Source organism: Leptopilina heterotoma, unplaced genomic scaffold (genome assembly GCF_015476425.1).
Source record: "Leptopilina heterotoma isolate Lh14 unplaced genomic scaffold, ASM1547642v1 Lhet_60, whole genome shotgun sequence".
Taxonomy (NCBI): Eukaryota; Metazoa; Arthropoda; class Insecta; order Hymenoptera; family Figitidae; genus Leptopilina; species Leptopilina heterotoma.
This window is the reverse complement of record NW_025111138.1, coordinates 763,590-790,900: the sequence shown is the minus strand read 5'-3', so window position 1 is coordinate 790,900 and position 27,311 is coordinate 763,590. Positions and strand designations below refer to the sequence as shown.

At 21.6% G+C, this 27,311-nt stretch overlaps 1 protein-coding gene across 6 annotated transcripts in view; it reads left to right on the top strand.

The window, feature by feature from the left end:
• LOC122509450 (microphthalmia-associated transcription factor) overlaps positions 1-27,311 on the top strand; it is a 205,275-nt gene that overhangs the window by 21,877 nt on the left and 156,087 nt on the right. Inside the window, exon 1 of one of the 6 annotated variants that reach the window (XM_043623553.1) lies at positions 14,629-15,459. The exons of the other annotated variants lie outside the window; for them this stretch is intronic. Within the exon in view, the coding sequence (XP_043479488.1) occupies positions 14,960-15,459 (500 nt within the window). The 5' untranslated portion in view covers positions 14,629-14,959. Of the gene's footprint in view, positions 1-14,628; positions 15,460-27,311 lie in introns of those variants that run through there. 6 annotated transcript variants of the gene reach the window in all.

The window sequence follows — 27,311 nt, the reverse complement described above, 5'->3', positions numbered from 1 at the left end:
TAATTTTATTTAAAACAGGTATAGTAAGAATTTAGCCGCGCGCTATAATTGGAATGAAACGAAGCTAGATTCATATATCGATACTTCAGTGTAATACAGTCCTATCTTCTGGTAATATTTTGTACAGTCCTATCTTCAAGTGATACTTTGTATCGTGCTGTCAAAAAGTAGGGTTAATGTATTAGCTGTTTTCTAAATGCATTTAAGTGGTTAAATTTCATTAATTCACACTCAATTTTTATATATTATGATAAAAAGTATCTACTAAAATATAAAAAAATTATTGTTTTGAATGTAATCAATATTTTAAGTACCGTAATTTATTTTTTCTATTCATACCACAATCTGTCAAATTAGAGATAGCACGGTACAAAACATCACCTCGAGATGGGACAGTTTAAAGTATTACCAGAAGATAGGATTGTATCACACTGAGGTATCGATATTATGACTGACTGGTAATGAGCGTGATCCAATTAGTAAAATAGGGATAACTTGAAGTACATCAACAATCAAGGGATAGGGACTCATTTTGCTTGTTCGCTTGCCCGCAGGCATTTTAAATGTGATTTGTGCAAGCACAGGCAAATAGTATCCTGAGCGTCACACTCTGTTCGCTCTTCCATTTGTCTAGTTAGAAATTCTCTAGAATTTCTGAAATCCTCGTCACATGATTCTCTTGTTTTGTTTTTACTTTTTTCCCTCTTCTTCTTTTTTTTTGTTTTGTTTCTTTTGAAGAAGAACGCTATATGGAAAAATGGTGAAAAAGAAGTAATAGTAGTAATAAAAGGAGAAAAAAAATGCTTTTTATTCCTCATGCTTTGAAAGTTATTCGTATGTAAAAATTCCAATATAATAAATAGTATATACGTTAAAAAAAAATAGAAATAGAAATTTTTCATGCTGTACGATATGCATTTTATTTTGTATTGAATACGTTTTCGCATTGTTTCTAAAGGATATTTTTGATATATTCACGTTTTCAGATGTTTCCTTATGTTTTCTTGGCTTTTTTTGTGACTTCTTCTTTTTCATTTTGTTTTTGCATCAACTTACACATAATTCATCGTTATATTCTCTGTCCTTGTTTCTGACTTTTCCCTCGGAAAACTGAGGGTACGTTTACAGAATATTTCATTAATTCAGAGTTGTGTTCTTTTTTATTTTTTCGAGATGTATAAAAAAGTAAACTGGAGGGAAAAAAAATTATTTCTCTTATATTGAATTTTAGAGTTCTGACTGCGAATTGGTGAAATGTGTTTGTAGATTATTTAAAACATAGTTGTTTATTGTTGAGTGGGAAAAATTACGGAATTTCTACAAAAGGACCCGAAGCTCTTTGTTATGGAAAAATTGTAGCTAAATTAGAAGGAACAAAATTTTTCTTTGAAGATTTTTGTTTCGAAGAAATTATAGAGTATTGAATTTATAATTTGAAACTTTAAAGGTTCGAAAAAGTTTATAGTTTCTAATAACTTACTAGACAATATTTTATTTCGATCAATAAGTAAAGATATTTTTTATTTATTTCTCTAATAAGTATAAAGATCAATAAGTAAAGATATTTTGTTAATAACAATAAACGTTTAATTTTCATTGGTATTTTTCAGAACTTTTTTTTGAGTTAGACTTTTTTATATTCTTTTTTATGAACTCTATCCTTAGAAATTTGCTAACTCACAGTTTTTTAAATACTAAGTTTTCTTTTATTTAAAGAAAACTAAAATTTAAAAAATTTATTTTACTAAAAAACAATTTAATTGTTTGAAAGAAATTTTCGATTTTCAATTAAATATTTCTTTGACCTTATATTGATGATAAAATTTCTTTGCCATAAAGACAAATTTTTTGGATTCTAAGAAAACTTTAAATCAAAGAAATTTTCTTTGAATCAAGAACCCTCTTTTTGCTTGAAACAAAAATTTATAAAACGAGGCTAAGAAACTTTTTTCTTTAAGTTAACAATTTTTTCTGAGTGCGTAAAATTAAAAACTTTTCCTGAATTCAAATAATTTACATAAATTCGGACTAAAATGATTTTTTTTAATGGAATCTAAAGAAATAAAAATAAATCTAAATCTGTTTGAAAATCTGCTAAAAAATACAAATTATTGTATTCAAATTTTAAAAATTTATCTCAGTTGAATTCTGGAAACTTTTTAAGTAAATTTTTTAAAAAATATTTATACGACTTAATTTTCACAATTCATAAAAAAAAATATTATTTCTCATATTTCAACTTCCAATTAAACTTTTATATTTTTACTATGAAATTCTAATTGAAAACCTTAAGGTAGAAATTACCTTTTCAAATGAAGGTTTGAATGTTTGAATTTTGAATCTACATAAGCCATCGATTTTGTAGAAATTTATTTCATGCTCGAGATTTTCAATGCGATAACAGACATCGGATAGTTTGGCTCTTTTCGACTATTTTCAAAATAATGCCATTTTTTCGATTTATTTCTATAAAATGTGACGCTTTACAATTTTTATAAAAAAAATTCAACTTTTGTACTTAAATATTTAAATACTCGATTAACTTCTATTAATTGCAGTTTTTATAGTAACTTTAACTAAAATTTCTAAAAAGGAAGTTTTTGAAAAAATTTAAGTTCCAAATGTCTTGGAAATTTTTTTTTACTTTTTCCAGATTTAATTTTTGTAGTTGAGTTTTTTAAATTTTTTTTCAGCGTAGTACAATTTTTTATTAAAAATTATTATTTACAGAGTAAATTCTACTCTACTTCTGAGGTAGATTTTTCTACTTTTTTTCAACTTTTTCGACTATTTTTTTTCAAAAAATGTGACTTTCTTCGACTTATTTTCAAAACTTACGACTTTTTCGACTTTTCTTCCAAGTTTTGCTACGAAAACCACATTTTTTTTATAAAATGCAATTTATTCCGATTTTTATAGTGCAAAAAGTATAACTATAGACAAATTGAAATTTTTTAAAATTTAACTGAAAATAATTGATTTTTTCAAGTATTTCATTACAATTTTTGAAAATCAACTTTCGAGGAGTTTTAATTGCAAATTTTGAAAATTTTTATTACATTTATTTTTGTTCGAAGATAGTTAAATTATCTTCTGCGACAAAATAAATTTAAATTTTTTAAAATTTACTTTTTTAGACAATTTTTAAAATTTTGTAGAAATCATGTTTATTTTTAAAACTGAAATTCTTCATAAAAATTTGATTATTTCTTTTTATATTTTTCAAAAATTCAATTATTGTTAAAAGATTTTACCGAATTTCAATTATTTGGAAATTTTTCAATTGCATAAATTAAAAACCTATACACTATCAAAAATTATTTAAAAAATTAATTTTAAGAATTTCTTTATTATAATTTTTTAAAAATCAGTTACTTTCACATTTTTGGTTAAATATTTTCAGTAATTAATCTTAATAATATTTATGAAAAAGAAGCATAAACAGTTAAAGTTACAATAATTATGGAAAATTTAATTTTTGTATTCAAATAATTGGAAGAAAAATTTAAAATAATTTATTAGGAAATGAAGTTTAGTTAAAAATTGTAGAAAATAATTTAATTTTAGAAGAATTTGTTTCTTAAAATTGTAATTTTAAGAAATTATTAAATTTCAGAAGGTTTTAATTTGAAATTTTTCTAATTTTATTTTCCATGGAAAAACAAATATAATAATTATTTAAATATTTATTTAACAAAATTATTCAGGTTTGGAAAAATTGAATTTAGAAATCAGTGATAGGGGAAAATCAGAAGAAAACAAAATAAAATAATTCTTGTCACATTATGCATATGAATTAAATTACTTTTGTATTTTAGCACTTTTTTATTTTTAAACTTTCGTATTTTAGAACTTTTCAGTGTGTAAATCGGAACATTTGATTTGGAACTTTTTAATTGAAACCTTTGTCCTACAAATCGGATATAACTATGCTCTCATCTCAATATTATAATTTGAATTAAATTATTATTGATAATATAATTTAAATTATAATAATTAAACTAAATTTAATTTAAAAAATATTATTTTTATTAAATTGTCAATTAAGTGAATACATATTATTTATCGTAAAGGGTGGATCTCATTTTCTTTTCTCCTTTGGCTCTCCAGCTTTATTCAGTGTCAGGTTCCGTAATAGCTGTGTTGTTTATTCTTCAGCTTAAACTCGATTCTCCCCGAGAGGCTCTGACGCTAAATCGCGCTTTTAAACTTTTGTTGTCGAGATTCATACCATGTTTCTCATGAAATTATAGTTCTACTTGATGAGATTCATTTCACTTTGACGAACAATTAAATAACGTATATACACTAGAAATGTACATGAACCTTAAAATGTGTTTTATTTGACTAAAAGATTATAATATATACATATATTTTCTGCAATTAAAGTTAAAACTGACAAATTAGGTTTCTTTAGGCCGTCTTTATTAGGATTAATTTGTTGTCTTTACTAGGATTTATTTGTTGTCTTTTAGGATTTATTTGTTGTTTTTCAGGATTTATTTTTTTCTTTTGGGATTTATTTGTTGTTTTTTATGATTTATTTGTTATCTTATTATTTATTTGTTGTCTTTTACTATTTATTTGTTGTCTTTTACGATTTGTTTGTTGTTTTTATTATTTTATTATTTTTATTACTATTACGATTTATTTGTTGTCTTTATTAGGAGTTAGCGTAAAAAATTTCAAAGACGCAAAGTTTTTCTAAAGATATCAAATTGAGAGAAAAACTACAGAATTAAAAAGGAAAAAAAAATATAGAGTAAGAAAAATTTTTTACGTATGCATTAAAGGGTTGAAATAATATTTTTGGTTCATATTATGTTGACAATGATTTGTTAATATTCCTAAAGTGTGTTATCTGCCGTTGTCTCTAGAAATAACTACCTTGCTATATAAGGTTTATCATTTCGAGTTTATGACACTTTGCTTCATAAAAGTTTAGTTATTTCTTCATTTGGGTTTTTAGGTTCTCATTAAAAGTTATCAAATTAACAGTCTTATTTTACTACATAAAACGAGAATTTTATCTCGAGAATTTAGCCCCGTGTCAGGTCTCATTGCAATAATTAATGTAATCCGTTATCATTAACCTTTTCCCTGACATATTATGCTTGACAAATATTTCAAGCATGAGAAATTAAATAATTAATGTGAATTAATTGAATAAATAATTAATTAGAATATCTATAATATATAATTAATTAGAAATTAAACAAAAAAAAATTGAACTAGACAATTATAATTGAAATATAAATTTTCTTCAAGTTCAAAATAAATTTATTGTTTTATTCCATTTTTTTTTCAATATTTGAATATTAATTTTGTGGGAAAGATAAAATGTTGTAAAAATTTACATACTTTGAAAGATATTCATATTATGTTGGATGAGAATTTTCAATTAGTTTTGACAGTGAAAATTTCTTGCTTGTCAGTTTGCATTCTGCATTGCGGATAATAAATTATATTGAAATATTTATATGTTAGTGTGACAAAATCCATTAAAATGGAATGTATAGAAGGCTTTTTAAACAAATTTTTTTTGTGTCTGTTAAAAGCAGAATTTATTTATCAGATTAAATGCGCTTTATCAAAATTGTAGCATTCTCGACAAAAATGTGAAATTCCTTTTACTTTTTAAAATGTAAAAAAATCATTTTCGTAAATATTTCAACGTTTAAATTATGATTTTTATTTTTATTTAATTTTTTTTTCATCGTTCTTTTTATTCAACTGATTGAATTTTAAGTATAAAACTTAATTTTACTTTTATCTATTATTATAGTATAAATGTTTTGTTATTTTGGTCTACTTTTACTATTAAAATTAATTTCAAAAAAGACGACAGGAAATTACAATTTTTGGAAAGACTTGTCATGAAATAAAATTCTACAGAATAAAGAAAAATATTTATTTAAAATAAAAAGTTTTAATCTCTTTTCTACAATCGCGTATTTATACAGATTCCATATTTTTCATACAGCTTCATTTGTTTTTCTTTTTCATTACAATAGCGGTATTTTTTTAAAATTCGAGGTAAAACAACAATCAATCAGAAATATTTTTTTCTATTTTTGAGAAGTATTTATTCTTTTTAAATAAAATCATCTCAATAAATTTAATATAATTTTTTTTCGTAAAAATACACTAAGAGTTAAAGCTTGTCTAAAAATAAATTCAGTGAAAACAGGTAATCAAACATATCTCATTTGTTTGTTAGTAAAAAAATATATATATTGTTTTTCAGATTTAAATTCGTATTTTGTTTATTTTTTCATTTCAATGATTGAGGATTATTAATTTATAAATTTTATAATTTATTTGATGAAATTTGTTAATTCTTATACAAAACCTTCAATTTTTTCTATTTCTGACAATAAGTTCTCTTTAAATAACTTAATTCTTGAAGAACTATCATAAAATTATTTAATGAATAATTATAGAAAGTGAATTAATTAATTAATTAAATAATTAATATTTAATGAATAGTTTTACTAAAATATTTCAAAATTCAGTAAATTCTAAAAGAGTTACGTTTACAATTTTCATAAATAGATGAACTTCAAAAGGTTTCCATATGAAATTTTACAGTTTCAATTTTTAATATACCTATTTAATTAGAAATTTTAAAGAACTTAGATTTTAAACAAATTTTAATAATTCAAATTCCTCAGAAATGAGTTAAAATTTTTAAAAAATTTAATTTATTATTAAAAATTGTGGATTTATAGAAGAATTTTAGTTAAAAACACTAAAAGAAATTGAATTTTTAAGAATAAGTTACAAATGATTGCAGAAATTTAATTATTTTCAAAAGTAATAAAATTCTTTGGAAAAATTCAATTATTCAAAAATTTTAATAAATTTGTTGGCAAAATTTCAATTATTTTCAAAAATTTTTCTCAATTTAATGATTTTCAATATATCAACTATTTTAATAAAATTTTCCAAAAGAGTTCACAATAATTCAATTATTTTCATAAATAATAAAATTCATTCTATAGGAATTCAATTATTTTTATAAATAATAAAACTCATCGCAGAATTCCAATTATTTTTAATACAATTTTAATCAAATTCCTAGAAAAATGTAATTAAATTAATTATTTTTCAAAATTTTATTAAAATTCGTCAAAACAATTCAATTATTTAAAAATTTGTTGATAAAATTCTTTATGAAAATTCAATTTTAGATAATAATTGAATATTAAAAGCATTATTATCGTGAATTTTTAGAAATAATTGAAGTGTTTATTAAAGAATTTACGAGTAATCGAAATTTTGTAAAATTGGATTGTAAACAAATGGATTTAAAAATTGGCAAAGAATTTTTTCAAAAATTATTAATAATAATTTATTTAAATAAGATATTTAGCTAAAAATTTTAGAAAAGAATAATTGAATGGAAATAATGAAAATAATTTTATAGAAGTTTCTTATAATTTATCATTTGAAATTTTTTAATTCCTACACGGAACGAGAATATATGTGAAAGTATTTTACAAATTGGGGAAAAAGTGCGACAAAGCGAAATTTTTGTATAAAAAATACTAAACTTTAAAAAAACTTATGTGAAATTTAGTATATATAATTATATCAAATATCAAGAATATTAATTAAATTCTAATATAACTTTACTAAATTTCACATAATTTTTTTTAAAGTTCAATATTTTTTATATAAAAATTTCGTTTTGTCGCACTTTTTCCCCAATTTGTAAAATGCTTTTAAAAAATTGAATATTATATTCTCTCTCCGTGTACAGAAAAATAATAATTAAATATTTATATTATTACTATATTTATATCTAACCATGTAGCAGATGTAATACAATAGATCAAAGGGAAAATGAGTGATGTGTTTGACTTTTTATGCGAATCGCTCTGCGTGATGATTGTAGCGAGTGTTTTAAAGGTCCAATTGTTGCTTTAACGCCGTTATAATATGAGGAGGGCGCAATATCAATAAACTAGAATGTTAGATCATGTAGAAGAGCATGGATGTTGGGCGAATCCAGTACAAACCGGTTCAAATATTTGCAACGATTATTAACTCACTTTCTAAGATGAACGTAGTACTTTGGCGAATGTATACCACAATATTAGGGAATCATGTTTAAAATTACATAAGGAGAGTGAATTCACTGCGAAAAAGAAATGTATCGAAATCTTATAAATTATTACAAACCCGGAGGGTTTTATTTTCAACTTTTTCTTACGTAAAACAAGAGGAAGAAATTTTGAAATTTCTTACGTAAAAAAATTATTCCTGTGATTTTTGAACTGGAAAAATTATTTGTTTACTATTTTTTTCTACTGTTTATTATACCTTATCTTTTTTATCCTTAACTTTTAATTTATTTCTTTATTTATTTGTTTAATATTTATTTCTCTATTTTTTATTATTTATTTCTTTATTTTTTAAATTTATTTCTTTATTATTTTTTATTATTTATTTCTTTTTTATTTTTTTATTATTTATTTCCTTATTATTTTGTATTACTTCTGTCTTTATTATTTTTTTCTATTATTAATAGAAATTATTTATCACTTATTTATTTCTGTTGATTTTGAATATAAAAATTTATAGAGAAGGGATTGAAAGAAAATTTGGGCAAGGAAGAGGTAGGAGGGGGTCTCAAAGGGTGAAGAATTTGGTAACTTTTATTTTAATTAATTGTTTTTAGCGAAAAAAATAGAATTTGAAATGAATTTTTCTTTTAATTTTGTCAATTTAATTTCCGTAATACACGTGAATATTGTGGGAAATTTTCTATAAAAGGTTGTAAACTCGCGATGACATAATGTATATATTTAAAATATTATATCCCTCTTTGAAACGCGATAAAGGTATATTTTGAATTTGCCAAACGAAATGTATATGTTGCAATAGTTGCAAATAATTGGCAATTTGCCATTTGCAGTGACTGTCCAATTTACTGAACTTGAGTGTCTTTCTTCAAGTGCAATAAAGCGCATCTGTAAATTGTTATCTTACTCTTCTGGAATCCGCCTTTACTCTATGCAATTTAACACAATTTTTAATTAATCGAATGAATCAACGATTTAATCAATAGTAATTTAGTTTTTATCATGGAAAAACTTGTTTTGTTTTTTTTTAAAGGAAAAACTTCTGCCTTTCAATAATAAAACATTTAGCAGATTTTACACAAAGTTTAAAAAATTCTAGTACTGTTTTTCTTTGACAATTATTAATCGTAGTCAAACAAAGAATTTTAATAAAAATATTTAACTACATACATATTTAGTCAAATATTTATTCAAATATTTAAACACAAATATTTTTCTAATGTTTAATCGAATATTTAATTTAATATTTAATCGAATATTTAGTTGAATATTTGGTCAAATATTTAACCAAATATTTAGTAAAATATTTGTCTAATATTTATTTGAATATTTAGGCAAATATTTAATTAAATATTTGTTTAATGTTTAATCGAATATTTAGTCAAATATTTAGTCGAATTTTTAGTTAAATATTTAATCGAATATTTGTTTAATATTTAATCTAATATTTAATCTAATATTTAATCGAATATTTAGTCAAATATTTGTCTATTGTTTAATTAAATATTAAATCAAATATTTAGTCAAATGTTTGGTCAAGTAGTCAAATATTTAACCAAATATTTAGTCAAATAGTTAAATATTAAATCGAATCTTTAGTCAAATAGTTAAATATTAAATCGAATATTTAGTAAAATATTTAACCAAATATTTAGTAATATATTTAACCAAATATTTAGTAAAATATTTAACCAAATATTTAATAAAATATTTGTCTAATTTTTAGTCGAATATTTATTGGAATATTTAGTAAAATATTTGTCTATTGTTTAATTGAATATTAAATCGCATATTTAGTCAAATTTTTGGTCAAGTAGTCAAATATTTAGTAAAATATTTGTCTTATTTTTAGTCGAATATTTATTGGAATATTTAATTAAATATTTAGTTAAATATTTAATTAAATATTTAGTTAAATATTTAATCAAATATTTAGTCAAATTTTTAGTCAAATTTTTAGTCAAATAGTTAGTCAAATATTTGTCTAATATTTAATTTAATATTTAATCGAATGTTTAGTCAAATATCTGTCTAATGTTGAACTGAATATTAAATCGAATATTGAGTCAAATTTTTAGTCAAATATTTAATGGAATATTTGGTCAAATATTTATTTGGAGGGAAATAATTTTTTTAAAATAAAAAATCCTTTTGTTTGTTTAGCGATGTTTTTCTTTTGTTTTTTTTGTTTTTTCGTCATTCGAATTGAATGAGAAAGAAATTTTGTTGGCCTATTATATTTCTGGGATAGATAGAATGATCTTTGTCTTCCGGTATAGTGCTCTTGAGTGTCCTTATGAATGATACATTAGAATGTTGAATTGAGTTACATTTATACTGACCATATAAGATTTATATGGAGCAGAAACTGTTTGTACATTCAAGCATTGTACGTTTTCGTTTTTTTATTATTATTATTTTTATTATTATTCAACAAAAGAGAGAAATAATTTTCAAACACTTTTATTTGCATTCGTTAAATGCTAATGATGAATCATCATTATTGGCGCAATGACGTTGCATTACTGGTGTTATAAAATGAATCTAAAACGTTAGAATGTAATTTTTCCTCTACATTTTAATCGTTTCAAATAATTAGGTACTTTTATAGGATCGAAGGTTAAATTTAGTTTTTTTTAGTAAACTAAATGTTAATTTAGCTTCTAAAGTTAAATTAAATTGATTAAAAAATATAACTAATTGAAAATTAAATTTTTTAAAACTGAAATTTAGTTTTTTAGTGTTCTAAAAGTTAATATTAGTTTTTTAGTAATTACTAACAGTTGAATTTAATTTTTTAGTTCACTAAAAGTAAATTTAGTTTTTTAGTTCACTAAAAGTAAATTTAGCTTCTAAAGTTAGCTTAAATTAATTAAAAATGTAATTAAAGAGACATTAAATTTTTTTAATTTAAATTTAGTTTTCTGGTTAAAAGTTAAAATTTGTTTTTTAAGTTTTAACAATTACCTACTAGAAGTTAAATTTGGATTTTTTAATAATTACTAAAAGTTATAATTAATACTCAAAGTAAATTTAGTTTTTAACAAACTAAAAGTAAATTTACTTAAAAGCAAATATTTTTTTATCATTTTTAAAGTAAATTTGGTTAAACGTAAATATTATTTTTTAGCACACTAAAGTAAAAATTAAATTTAGTCTTTTAGTATTTATTAAAAGTAAATTTAGTTCTTTAATATACTAAAAACTAATTAAGTTCTCGAGTAAACTATAATTTAAACTATATTTTTCAGCAATTATACTAAAATTGAACTAAACAATGATAAATTTTGTCGTGTAAATATTTATTATTTATCATTCACTTGCAAATGATTTTGACAATATTTAAATTACCGTAAATATATTAACGAATATATTAATTAATGTGATTATAATTAGGTGGAATTAAATATAAATAATACATAATATAGATCCTGCTATGAGATTTTGTGTCATCTCTAAATTCTCAGTAATTTTCCATGACCAATTAGAGAGGTTAACAGTCATCAAAATACCATTTAGTTTAAAATCGTTTAGTTCCTTTTAATGCCAGTGTTGATTTTTACTCGCTCATTTCTCACTCCAGATTATTTTTTATTAAAATGAAAGTTCATTGCTGTTTTGGTTAATTTTAATTTCTAAACAGAAACATTAATTTAGATAAATTTTTTCTACATAACGCACACGTCCTTAAAGTGGGAATTTTTTTGAAATTATTTTTTTTTCATTTTCAATTTTAGTATTAAATTTTTATTTATAATTTAACTTGCGTTTGGAAAATGAGTATTAATTAATTAAAATATTTTTTTTAACAAAATTTTTTTAACTGAAAATTATTTTTATATATAAATAATGGAAATATAATTTAATTTTTTGAGAGAGTGCAATATTTTGAAAAAATTACTTAGGAAGTGTTTACATAAAATATTTGGGTAAATAAAATAGATTCCTTAATGAAAATTTGTAATTTTTAAATCATGACGGAATGAGTTTCTGAAATAACAGAAACGTTAATATTGATCTTTATGCTTGTAGACGTGTTCCGATGTTTCTTCTCGATAATTTTAGAATTTTTTTTTCCTTGTGTCAATGTGTATTCACTTCATAATACAAATTCTCAGAGTTTTTAAAGTGGTTCATATAACACTTACTGTTATCGATTGCAATAATGATTTGCATTAAATTCACTTCTCTCTGAAGTTTCCTTTGATTTTTAGTATAATTCATATAAATTTATTTATAGCAATTTTTATTTTTTTTTAAACAAATTTTTTTTTGTCACAATTTTTTATAAAATAAAATAGCGTTCTTTTATTTCTACCCAATTTGTCTCATTTACATTATTGGTTAGGATTTAATTTTATTTATTTGTTATTTATTTATTTCATTTTGCAATAAATTTAATTGACTAGAATAAAAATTATTTGATACAAATAAATATTTATTTGATAATGGACTAAAAGATTTAAGATTCGAATAAGCCATTGTTGAATAAATAAATTGTTTTTTATTAAATAAATATTCACATAAATTTTTGAAAAACTTTTAATAACAATTTAAATTCCTCTGAAATTAGTTACATTTTTTAACATATATTTAATTAATTATTACAAATTATTGGATTTATAGAAAAATTTTAGTTAAAACCACTAAAAAATATTGAATTGTAGAGAAGTTACAAATGATTGCAAAAATTCTATTATTTTTCATAAGTCATAAAATTCATCTCTAAAATTCAATTATTTTCAAAAATTTTAATAAAATTCTTGGCAAAATTTAATTATTTTCAAAAATTTTATTAAAATTCTTGGCAAAATTTAATTATTTTCAAAAATTTTAATAAAATTCTTGGCAAAATTTAATTATTTTCAAAAATATTATTAAAATTCTTGGCAAAATTTAATTATTTTCAAAAATTTTAATAAAATTCTTGTTAAAATTTCAATTATTTTCAAAAATTTTCCTTCAATTGAATGATTTCCAATATTTACTATTTTAATCAAATTTTCCAAAAAAGTTCAATTATTTAAAAACAATTTTAATGCAGGAATTCAATTTTTTATAAATTTCTTTGCAATAATTTAATTATTTTCATAAATGATAAAACTCATTACAGAATTTCAAATATTTTTAATACCTACAATTTTAATTGAATTCCTCGAAAAATGTAATTATTCTTAAAAATTTTATTAAAATTCGACGAATGACTTCAATTATGTAAAGAAGTAAAAAACATTCAGTTCTTTATTCAATAAATTATTTTTGTATTTAAAGAATTGAATTCTAGTGGAATTTTTTAATAAAAATTGATTTAAAAATTAATTTCAGTCAAAATTTTAGATAATAATAGAATATTAAAAGCATTATAGCATAAATTTTTAGAAATAATTCAATTTTAAAAAGGTTTTAAAATTTTAATTAAAATCTTTGAAAGTCTGAATTTTTCTGACTATATTAACTAACAATTAAGTGGAATTAATTTTTTTTCGAAAAAGTTTAATTGAATTTTTTTTAAAATTATTTCAAGTTTTTATTTTTTTTTATTATTTTGTTAAAAAATATAGAAAATAATAATTGAATTGAAATGATGAAAATAATGATGATTTGAATGTTTTGAAAAATTGTAATTCCTACGGAAAAATAATAATTAAATATTTATTTAAAAATGAACTTACTGATGTTTTTCGAATAATTTTACAATTAAAAAAGTTTATAAATAAATGCAATGCAACACTTTTTTTGAATTTCAAATCACTTTTAGGCGAAAATTTAAGGAATTATTGCAATGGCGCGAAATTTAAATTTAATACACTAGAATTAATTATAATTTCTTTTAATCGAAAAAATAATTGTCAGAAATATTAAATGTTTTTGAATGACCGATAATCAGAATGTTTATTACTGGGAAAGAATATTTTTTATAATCTTCAAATCACCGAATTATAATTTCTAAAAATTATTATTTTTTATATTTATTATAATTTACATTAATATTTTCATTTTCGAATTGTTAATTTTGATAAACATTATTTCATTTTTGTCTCAGAAATGTTTTTCAAACTAATTTTAACGTTTTCGAATTAACATTCCTTATAATTTTCTTTACTTCTAATCATTCTTGTTTATAATTTCTATATTTTCTGACTTGTATTTCTTGTAACTATAACTTTACCGAATTTTCACTTCTCATAATTATTATTATATCGAATTAGTATTTCTCAAAATTTTTGTAATATCAAATAATTTTTTATACGATTTTCTTTATTGTGTAATAACCCGTTTTTATAATTTTATTTTATTTGTTATTTTGCATAATTTTTTTGTTACTATATTTTAAATAATTTTTTATTACTCGAATTTTTATTTTTTCTAATATTTATTTTTACTAATAATTAATTTTTATCATTTTTATTTTTCCTAATTCTTATTTTACATAGTATTTATTTTTTCTATTGTTTAAATCTTCTAATTTACAGTTTTTCGAATCGTTATTTGATAGAGTAAGAATTGGACAGAATAGTTATTTTACCTAATAATCTTCCGGTTATTTTTTTTTATTTTTATACATATTTTTTTTTTAATTAGAAGAAAAGTTTGGTAAAGTTGAAGAGAAGGAGGCATTTTCGCGAGAGGAGAGATATGAATTTGTTAGTTGTGTTTATATAGTTTAGCAATATATACAAATTCGACACTGTCTTAAAGTTTATATACGTCGCAGGTATACGCATTTCAAAGTTTCGGCTGTTGAGACGAAAGGGGAAAATCGTTTTTACGTCATAAGACGTTGGTTCTCATGTCTAGTGGTTGGCTCTCGTTTTAGTAGCGTCGCGACGCCTCGAGACGTCCGATCGCGAAAGGACGGTAGCGCGATTATGCATGCCACCGCGTCCGAAACTTCCAGGCAAATCGTCGAGTTCGAAGAACTTGTTTCACGATTAGATCGAATTAATAATTGCAGCTCGGAACCTGATTTGGGTTCGACGCAATTGAAAACGCAAAATTTGCCGACACTGTTGTCGTTGTCGTCGTTGTCATCGTTGCCATTGTCACGACGTCACAATCAACATCAACAGACGAATATTTTTGATCTGGATAACGAGCCACCGCGTTCCTCTAGGTCGGAGAACTTTATCTCCGATAGTCAACAGCAGCAGCAGCAACAACAACAACAACAACGACGGCGACAACAACAAAAAGAGAAATCCGTGCGCGTGCATATTGGCATTGACGACGATTTGCGAATGATTCTCGAGATGGATCCGTCGATCGTTGATCGCGCTCCCACACCCCCCGTGTTACCACCTTCTTCTTCTGCAGCAACAACAACGACAACATTTGCGCGGGCACCACGCGTCACTCGACCACAAGGCTGGTACTGGATTGCTCGAGACTAACCTAGCAAATTAATCATCGTCATCATTTAATCATGTACTCTAACGACTAATTTTATTGATATTCTCCTTCAATTTTCTCAATACAAGTAGATGTGTACATTAGTTGATTGTGGTCGATGTTGAGAATTTTAGAATTGCTTTTTATTTTAATTCGACAAATTTTTTATAGACGCAGGGCTCGGATTGTGCGACTTTTTCGACTTTTTTTGTGAAAAATGCGACTAATTGACATTTTCCAAATTTTTTTTTTAGTAAAATGTGACTAATCGACTTTTTTCACATTTTTTAATTACTTTTTGACTTCAATTTTAAATATCAGAAATATTTTTTTTTTGTAAATTTTCTATTATTATCTACTAAATAATAATCTTTGTATTTCATTCTTTCATTAATTCTGTCTGTCCACACATTGTTTATTATATGTTTTTTTCTATAACAAATTACTTTTGATTGATCTAAATTATGAAAATTTTTCTCTTTTTTATTTATAATGTAAAATAAAAATATTAAATAAAATTGTAATTCTTAAAAAATTATGATTAAAAAATAGGAAATATACACATTTTATGCATAATTTTTATTTCTCAAGGACAATATTAATTCAAGAATAAAATTATTATTTTTGTAGAAAATTCTCAATTTCCATAAGGAAATGATTTGCATAATTTCTATTTCTTAATTACAATTGCTTTAATAAAATTTAAAGTTTTTTTTAAAACTAAAAGGAAAAAATTGTTTACAAATTCTATTTGTCAATTACAAATATTAATTGAAATTGAAATTTTTCAAATTTTGAGAAAATAAAGGAAATATTCATGTTTTATAATAATTAAAGATGACGTGTGATAAAATCATTACTTTATAATACTATAAGAAAATTGTTACTGCAGGTAACTTCTTCAAAATTATTTTCATCATTTTAATTCAATTATTATTTTCTAGAATTTTTAATTATTTTTTATGGAAATAATTTAATTCCTTAAAAAAAATTTTATTATTTATGAAAATAATGGAATTATTGCGAAGAAATTTATAAAAAATTTGTAAATAATTGAATTGCTGGGAAATTTTTATTATTTATGAAAATAATTAAATGTTTGCGTACAAAATTATTAAATTTGTTTTTAAATAATAAAAAAATAATAAATTACAAATTACAAATTTTAATTGAAATAGAAACTTTTTAAATTTTTAGAAAATAAAGGAAAATATTTTACTCAAAAAAAAGTTCTGTTACATTTATTTACGAATTTCTTTTAAATTATTCAAAAACATCAATAACTTCTTTTTTAAATAAATATTTAATTATTATTATTTTTCCATAGGAATACGATTTTCAAAAATTTTAAATTCAAATATTTTTTAAATTAACCCCTTAACTGTTTGAGGAAAATACAACATGATTGTCCCAAACTGCCCAGCGGAATCTGATACTTTTTCAAATAGTATAATATATTTAAATTATAATTAATTATTCAATTATTTTCTAAAATATCATTAATGACCCTTATAATTTCTTATAATATTGATATAAAGAAAAATGTCTATCAATTTATATACAAATTATATTTATTTTAGTGATAGTGAACACGACCCACGGGTGGGTCGGAAACAGTTATGGCCATACTTTTTCACGACCCACCCGTGGGTCGGAAACAGGCAACAGGTTAAACAACTTATAATAATTAAAGATTGTAAAATTTTTAATTATTTTTTATGAAAATAATTCAATTCCTTAAAAAAAATTTTATTATTTATGAAAATAATGTAATTATTGTAAAGAAATTTATAAAAAATTTGTAAATAATTAAATTCCTGTGAAATTTTTATTATTTATGAAAATAATTAAATATTTGCGTACAATTTTATTACATTAAAAAAAAAAATAAAAAATAATAGAAACAATAAATTTTCCAATAAATAATAATCAAATCGATTATTCGATTCATTTAAGTATTTTTCTGCTTTAAAAAATAATTATCACGATTAAAAATTATTTTTGTGTCTCATTGCAAATAAAAAAACGCCAAATAAAATATTTGTCGAAACGTTAAAATTGTGTTTTTATTATTTTAATATTTGACTTGGAGGATTGATAATTTTCTTGATATTTTTTTTACAATTTCTGCCTCTTTTGGTCGTTTTGTCTAAAATTTCATGCGACTTTTTTGCGATTTTTTCGAAAATTTGGGTCTGAAAGTCAATCTGAGCCTTGTAGATGGAAAAATTGATGAAGTGAATTTTATTATTTTCACTTTTAGAATTTTTGTACATTTAGTATTTTTACTGTTAGTATTTTTGCTGATAGTATTTTTACTTTTACTTTTTTTTATTTTTACTTTTAATATTTTTCACTTTTACTATTTTTTTGTAGTATTTTTACTTTTAGTATTTGTCACTTTTACTATTTTTCTTGTAGTATTTTTACTGATAGTGTTTTAATTGTTAGTAGTTTGGTGATAGTATTTTTACTTTTAGTATTTGTCACTTTTACTATTTTTACTTTTAGTATTTTTCACTTTTACTATTTTTTTGTAGTATTTTTACTGTTAGTGTTTTTGCTGCTAGTATTTTTACTTTTAGTATTTGTCACTTTTACTATTTTTCTTGTAGTATTTTTACTAATAGTGTTTTAACTGTTAGTAGTTTTCTGATAGTATTTTTACTTTTAGTATTTTTCACTTTTACTATTTTTTGTAGTATTTTTACTGTCAGTGTTTTTGCTGCTAGTATTTTTCACTTTTACTATTTTTCTTGTTAAGTATTTTTACTGATAGTGTTTTTACTGTTGGTGTTTCTACTGATAGTATTTTACTTTTATTATTTTTCACTTTTACTATTTTTACTTTTAGTATTTTCCGCTTTTACTACTTTTCTTGTAGTATTTTTACTGTTAGTGTTTCTACTGACAGTATTTTACTTTTATTATTTTTCACTTTTACTATTTTCAAATCGAAATTAGTGAAATACTACTAAAAAATAATGACCATTTTTAACTGAATTTTTATCCTTGAGAGAGTATGATTTTAAGTCCTAAAATTGACTTAATCTGGTTTTAAGCATAGAATTTTAAGGATACAATATTCTAAATAACAATAATGCTCTCTAAATATGAATTACTAAAAATGTTTATTAGTTTGAATTAGTGGCTGACTTTTTGTTTTTGAATTAGTAAATTTTAATAATAAATTAGTAAAAAATGACTAATTATATAAATAAATAAATTTATCAAATTTAGTTACACACATTTCAATGTCCGCTTTTTGGTTTTCTGAAAAAAGTATGAATAATTTTTTTTTTTCAAACCATTAAAAGAATTAATAAAAAATTGATTAGTAAAAATAAAAAACTGGAAAGAATTATTTTAAACAAATTAAGAAAAATTGAAAGAAATAATTAAAAAAAGATAATTAAGAAAAATTAGAAAAATTGATAGAATTAATAAAAAAAATTTGCTTAGTAAAAGTTGAAAAATTGAAAGAATTAATTAAAGAAAATTGATAAAGAAAAATTAGAAAAATTGAAAGAATTAATAAAAAAAATTGATTAGTAAAACTAGAGAAATTTTAATTACAAGAATAATAATCCACTGTGCGTTAATTTTGAAGAGCAACTTTGTTGAAATTTAAAAGAAGAACTTGTACTGCAACAAACTCTCCTTTTTTAAATTAAAATCAACGGGAGGTCTAAACAGTCAGGAAAAAAGTTGGCAAGTTATATTATAGAGGGAGTCATGGAATTTGTTTTTTTCTTTTAGTTGGAAAAGTTACGAATTAGTTGTAGAATGTTTCAACTCTTCTGCGGAACGTTTTTTATTTTGTAACCAATTTTTTTTTGTTCTCTCTCTTATTAGGAGAAATAGTTGACTGAACTGATATGAGCTTGTTTTTTAGTCCAGTAATTTTTGGAGAACGAATCTTATCAGAAAAAAAAGAGAAATTTCTTTTTTTTTTTAACGATTCTATTATTATGGTCATTAACCTTATTTATGATGATAAAAGGATTAAATGTGGTTAAATATTGTTTTATTAAATATTACTCATGAGTAAAAGGATTAGTGAGAAACAATTTTGTGGGTAAATTTCTTTCTGTAAATATAAAATGAAACACTGGTGTCTAAATTGCTTATTTAATTGTGCGATTGAAAGTAGTTGTTTAATTTTTTTAAAATTATTATTAATTAGAATTAAATTGAATGATAATTATTTCAATTATTATTGATTATTGAATTAAATTAAACGATAACTATTTTAATTATTATTATCATTACTTATAATTGCTTTTTATTTTGGTTGAAAGTAATTATTTAATTTTGTTTTAATTATTACTTACTTAAATTAAATTTATTCTTTAATTTTACAATTTAGAAAATATTTTTTAGTCAATTGTGTTATAAAAGCAATATACGAAAGTCATTCTTTATCGAGTTATTTTTAGACTTTCGTTGTATGTACGTTCTTCAAAAAGCCCCTGGTAGTAGGTTTACAGTCGTACTCTTGAGCTAGTCGGTAGAAATGACAAAACTTACAATTGAAATAGGAAAAAAAAAATTTTTTTCAAAATATTTATTTTCTAAATTAAATTGTTTACCTTTTTTTTACAATGTTTATATATAAATATATTTGTTTATAAATATGTACTATAATACATATTTAATATTTTTCTATATTAATAAAATAACTTAAATATTTTTATATTTTATTTTAATTATATTTTTATATATTATTTTAATTATATTTTTATATATTATTTTAATATATTTTTATATTAAATATAATAATATATTTTATTCCTATTCTTATATATTTTCTACCCAGTTATTTTTAATACACTTGAATATTGTTTAAATTTTCGTTATTAAATCATTTTTTTTTCATATTCTTGATAACATTTCAATGGAAAATTTTTTCAATTTTTGAATGTTGTCAACGGAAAATGCTGAAAACAAAAAAAGTATAATTTATACAAGAAATATGAGAGCAAATAATTAAAGGTAGTTGTTTCGTGTTTGTTTCGAATAGAGTGTGTAATATTGAGCTGGCAGTGCAGTGGCTTTATAAAGTGAATGTAAATTTTTGTTTACAATTATAAAAATTTGACTTGAAAACATGGCTTATAATTTTGAATTGAATTGGGTTTCTACCCTCGCAGTACTTTCAATTTACAAACTGATGCAATCAACGATTTTCGACCATTTAAATGACCACAGGATAATTACTGTAATTGTAGAGAGCGGCCTACTTTTAATAGCTGCAATTGTGTATACTTATACTCTTTTTAAACATGCACACACGCACATTTCATATATTTATTTATACTTGAACCCTGTGGATTTTTTAATTTAAATCGAAAATTATTATTATGAAAATTATTATTATTATTATTTATTATTATTATTATTATTATTATTATTATTGTTATTATTATTATTATTATGTAAGATTATGTGACATAGTTCTTTAATTCAATATCAAGGTTGGAAAAGTTACTCTCTTAGAAAATCTTCTTATTAACTTATTTATTTAAGAAATTTGTCGTGACACCCGGTGTTTAGGAAAAAAGAAATTAAAATTGTTTCTTTAGATAGAATCGTTCGTAATTGAAATGAAAAAATTTTCTTTTTCTTTTTATCCTCTTCATTTTTTTGGGAAACAGTTTAATATTTGTTCAATACTAAAATTCTCAAATGTTTTGAACGTTTAAATGAACGACGACATTTTTTTTACTTCTTGTAATTAGTACTTTTTTAATGCAAAAAAAATGAAATTTACTTTAAGTAATTAAATTAAAGAATAATTTTCCTAAAGTTATTACAGGGTTTCCACGTAACCTGGAAACGTGGAAAACCTAGAAATGTCAGGGAATTTTATAAACCTTTAAAAACCTTAAAAAAAGTCAGGGAATTTTGATCGAAATCCTGGAAAATTGTGGTTTTCTAAAGTTATTGTTTTTATTCTTGAAATCTAATTTTAATTAAATATTTCAAAATTAATTCAATTTTAAAAGAGTTGCGTTTAAAATTTTCATAAGTAGATGTCTTAGTTGAAAACACTAAAACAAATTGAATTTTCAAGCCATTACAAATTATTGCAGAAATTCAATTATTTTCTAAAGTATCGTAAAATTCTTCTTAGAAATTCAATTATTTTCAAAAATTTTAATAAAATTCTTGGTAAAATTTTAATTATTTTCAAAAACTTTCCTCGATTCAATGATTTTTAATATCTACTACTTTAATAAAAATTTAAAAAAAGATTCAATTAGAAAATATTTTAATAAAATTCTACGCAAACATTTCATTATTTTCATAAATAATAAAAATTTCCCAGGCAATTCAATTATTTACAAATTATTTTCATAAATAATAACATTTTTTACAGGGATTAAATTATTTTCATAAAAAATGTAATTCATCGCAGAATTTCAATTATTTTTAATACAATTTTCATTAAATTTCTCGAAAAATGAAATTATTCTTAAAAATTTTATTAAAATTCGTCAAAAGAATTTTAAATTTTTAATTATTTAAAAATTTGTTGATAAAATTCTTTATGAAAATTCAATTTTAAGAAACATTCAATTATTTAAAAAAATATTTATTTTTCCATTTAAATAATTGAATTCTCGTAGAATTTTCTAATAAATATTTATTTAAAAATGAATTTCAGTTGAAATTTTAGATTATAATTGAATATTAAAAGCATTGTAGATTTTTAGAAATAATTGAATTTTCAAAAGGTTTCAAATTAAAATCTTTGAAAATTTGAACTTTTCATATTTTTAACTAACAATTCTGTAGAATTAATTTTTTGAGAAAGTTTAATGGAATTTTTTTTTAAAATTATTTGAAGTCTTTAATTTCTAATATATTTTATTGAAGAATGTCAGAATAATCGAAATTTCGTAAAATTTAATTGTAAAAAAAAAGATTTGAAAATTCAAAAAGAACTTTTTCCAAAATTATTTTTAAAAAAATTGACTTAAAGAAGAATTTTAGTTGAAAATTCTAAAAAAGGAATAATCGAAATAATGAAAATAATTTTTTATGATGTTACAGTAACAAAGTAGCAGGATTTAATTATAATATGTTATTGAATTTAAAATTTTTGAAAATCTTAATTTCTATGAAAAGATAATAATGATTAAATATTTATTTAAAAATAAAGTTTTTTAGAGGCCAGGGAAAAAGTTAACGTTTTGTCTGGAAATCAGGGAATTATTTAATTTGGTAAAATATAATAAATGTTTTTTAAAAACCTGAAAAAATTTCGTTGTTTAACCTGGAAAAGTCAGGGAATTTTGAAAAGAGAAAAAGCGTGACAACCCTGTATTAGTTGTAATTAATTTAAAAAATTTTTAATTGAAAACTTCAGTCGCAATTTAAAAAAATATAATCATAATTTAGTGATAAGGGGAAAAGGCAAAATTCTGTCTGGAAATTAGAGGAGAGTCAAATGAAGGAAAAACAAAATTAAATTTTTTAGGCAAACCTGTTATTTTTTTAATAGTAATTTTTAGAAATATTTAAACAGAAAATAAATTCTGGTTATTCGAACGTTTAAATACCCTATGCAAATAAATTTTGTATATTTTTGACCTTCGTTCCTTACTAGCACTGCGGAAATTTTCTTTTATTTTATTTCACAAAAATTATTGGTTCTGTAATTATGAGTTTTTTATTTATTATATTTTTTTTTGTTTTACAATACTGTCGGATAGAAAAATATTTTTTTTTTTCCATAAACTGTCGATTAGATATCTTCACAGTTGAGGAGGCGTTGAACTCCAATCATTGTTATCGGTTTCAGAAAAGTGGAAAAAATAAACTATATAGACGAGAGTATGTAGTGAAAAATATTTTCGATTCGGCTTCATGTCACGCCAATTTCAATTTACTTCCTGTGATGGGCGGAAACTCGATCAATTGCGATTGTGTTGTATATACATATATATATGTGTGCATGTATATTGATGATTCTTATATATATCTCAGATTCATCGCTTTTCTTGTTATTGTCAATGTATTTTTATATATGCATTTCATAGTAGAGGAAAAGGCAATGTGAATGCGTGACGAATAACGCGAACCGACTGGCCAGCAAACGCGTAAAAATACAGTCAATCTAACTTTGAAGATTCCTCCCACCTTGATAACAGTCACTCGGCTCCTTTCGGAAGTTGACGATGGCAAATTGTCAAGAACGTGTCATGTACTTTTTTTCTTTTCTTTTTTTCTTTGAATCTCAGGATATCTTGACGTTCAATCGTCAGCAGTATTTTAACGTATTTGTAAATCTGACGTAATCGAATGCAAACGAAAAAATGTAATTTGAATAATTCTATATTATTATTATTGTTATTATTATTAAATTATTTTTTTAAATTGTAGTTTGTATTTGTATTTTTGTGAAAATTTTCTACTCTCTAAATTTGAATCAGTAAAAAATTTAATTTGATTTAAAGTGATTGACTTTTTGCTTTTTAATTAGTAAATTTTACTAATAAATAGTAATTTCTACTAATATATATGACACAGATCAGGAAAGTCAGGAAAAAGTCAGGGACTTTTCTTAAAAGTACTATTGGAAAAAATAGAATTCATAAGAAAATTCTGATTTTTGGTGTATTTTTTCTTTTTTGTTTGCTTATATGAAAATACCACGAATTCTAATACAAGTGCTTTAATTTTTTCTATTTCTGCCAATAATTTCTTTTTAAACAACTTAATTCTTGAACAACTATCATAAAATTATTAATTATAAATTATTTAATGAATAATTTTACTTAAATATTTCAAAATTAATTGAATTTTAAAATTCAAATTTAAAAATTTAAATTAATTAATCAAAATTTAAAAAAAATCTAAGTTTATCTATTTTTTAAAATTGTAAATGCAACTGTATTTACAAATTTTCAAATATAGATGAACTTAGATTTTTTAAAAATTTTAATAATTTAAATTCTTCTGAAATTAGTTAAATTTTTTATTATATATTTAATTAATAAAATTATTAAAAATAATCGATTTATAGAAAAATTTTAGCAAAAAACAGCAAAATAATTGAATTTTGAGAGAAGTTACGAATGATTGCAAAAATTCAATTATTTTCATAAAAAAATAAAATTCTTAGCAAAAATTTAATTATGGTAAAAATTTTTTAAAAATTCTTGTCAAAATTTAAATTACCTTTAAAAATAATAAACTTCTTCTCCGAAATTCAATTATATTCAAAAATTTTAATAAAAGTCTTGGCAAAATTTCAAATATTTGAAAAAATTTTTAATAAAATTCTACACAAACATTCAATTATTTTCATAAATAATAAAATTTTTACAGGAATTCAATTATTTAAAATACCACTTTCATGAAATTTTTTCGAAAAAAATCAATTATTTTCAAAAATTTTCCTCAATTTAATGATTTTCAATATCCACTACTTGAATAAATATTTCCAAAAAAAATTTAATTATTTAAAAAAAATTTTAATAAAATTCTACCTACTTATTATTTTCAATGCAATTTTCATAAAATTTTTTCAATAAATCCAATTACTTTCAAAAAATTTGAATAAAATTTCTATAAGAATTGAATTATTTTCAATAAAATTTTTAATTAAATTCGTCTTAAAATATTTTAAGAATTCAATTATTTTCATAAATAATAAAATAATTTAGATAAATTCAATTATTTTCAAAAATTTTTCTCAATTTAATGATTTTCATTATCTACTATTTTAATAAAGTTTTTCAAAAGAATTTAATTATTTAAAAAAAATTGTAATAAAATTTAACGCAAATATTTAATTATTTTTATAAATAATAAAAATTTCACAGGAATTCAATTATTTACAAATTTTTTTTATAAACTTCTTCTCAAAAATTCAATTATTTTCATAAATATTGAAATTTTTTTCAGGAATTCAATTATTTTCAAAAATAATAAAATTCTTTTTATGAATTCAATTATTTTCTCAAACAATAAAACTTATCGCAGAATTTCAATTATTTTTAATATAATTTTAATTGAATGTCTCAAAAAATTAAATTAAATTATTTCTTAAATAAATTATTTTCTATTTTTGTATTTAAATAATTGAATTCTCGTAGAATTTTCTAATAACAATTGGTTTTCGTTTCATAAAAATGAATTTCAGTTAAAATTTTAGATAATAATTGAATATTAAAATCATTACAGCCTGAATTCTTGGAAATAATTGAATTTTGAGAAGGTTTCGAATTAAAATCTTTGAAAATTTGAATTTTTCATCATACTTTTAACTAACAATTGTGTAGAATGAATTTTTTTAAAAAAGATTAATTGAATTTTTTTTTTAATTATTTGAGGTTTATTTTTTCTAATATATATTTATTTGTATGAGTAAAAATTATTATTTTAAACATTTTTACTAATTTAAAATTAGAGAGTATACATTATTGTTATAATTGAAGTAGGAATCTAGCATGGGCCTAGGCAGATTTTTTTAAAAGTTTTATATAAAAAATAAACAATATGTTTGATTTGGTGAAGAAGGAAAAAATAACAGAAGAGCGTAAAACTCGATAATTTATTCCATTGAGACAAGAGATCTCTCGAGGGTCAGCCATACTTTAGCCAATATTTTAGAAAAAGATTTTCTTTTTATCTAAATGAAAATCTTAAGGTCCTATTATAGGGATCCCTTTGTCGAAAATAAATATAGCATCTCGATTGCTCTTTAATGATGCATAAACTTTGTCTGAATTTACAAAAATATTTTTCTTACAAATTTCCCTTGTACTTAAATCATAATTTTTTTTAAAACCGCTATTTATTTTCAAATTTCGTTTATTATCTTCAGTTTATTTTTATAGTCGTAATTTGATAAAAATATATTTTCATGACATATTTTATTATTTATTGAAAATATTGAAAATAACAATTTAAGTAATCAATTTTATATTCATTGGAATAACAGTGTAATCTGAATAAACAGATGAATAAAGTCTAATAATAAAAATTTTTTTAATAATTAATATATTAAATCATAATATTAGTAATAAAATTAGTTCCAGTTAATAATTTTTATTTTATGACAAATTTAAAGTTTTAGAACAAAATATTTTTATTTTTATTTATAGATAATGTATTTCTGTTTGTTTTAGACATAAGTAAGAAAAAGAAAATTTATAGGAAAAGTATTTGTTAAAAAAAATCAATTTTCCGCATCAATGAAAAAATAGGAAAAAATTTTCAACGATCGCGTTGAAATAGTTCTTTGCACTTTAGAGACCTTGTTCTTGATTTTTGTCAGATGGTCATTTTACTCTCTACTGTTCTGACGCGTGAATTTACGTAACCCAATTTAATTTGACATATTTCTGGTGTAATTATATCTTACACAACAAACTTTTATGTCTAAAAAAATGTCACTTAAGTATTACGGTTGAATAATTTTCCATTTTTTTTTCTTCTTCTTTTTTCTTTTTTTTTTCTCTTTATGTCTATTGAAATAGTGAACCTTTTTCACGCTATTATAGCAACGGGGAACGTTTACTTGAATAGTGTTAATGGTACATTTTAAAATTCATATATAAATTTTCTTTGAAATTCACATCGTTTATTTGAAACCTGAAAAAGGGAAAATTTGCACTGCATCAGTGAGTGCCTTTTCGATTTATCGTTAGTGTGTCGTTAAATTTTTCAGGATTTTACCTTGTCAATTTATTATTGAACCATATACTATGGTATGTAAAAGCTCTATTGTTACTTTACGTTTAGTGAAAAATTTCGCATAAAAATAAGAACAAAAAATGTTTATATAAAATATTTTAGTATTTCCCTTTTTTAATT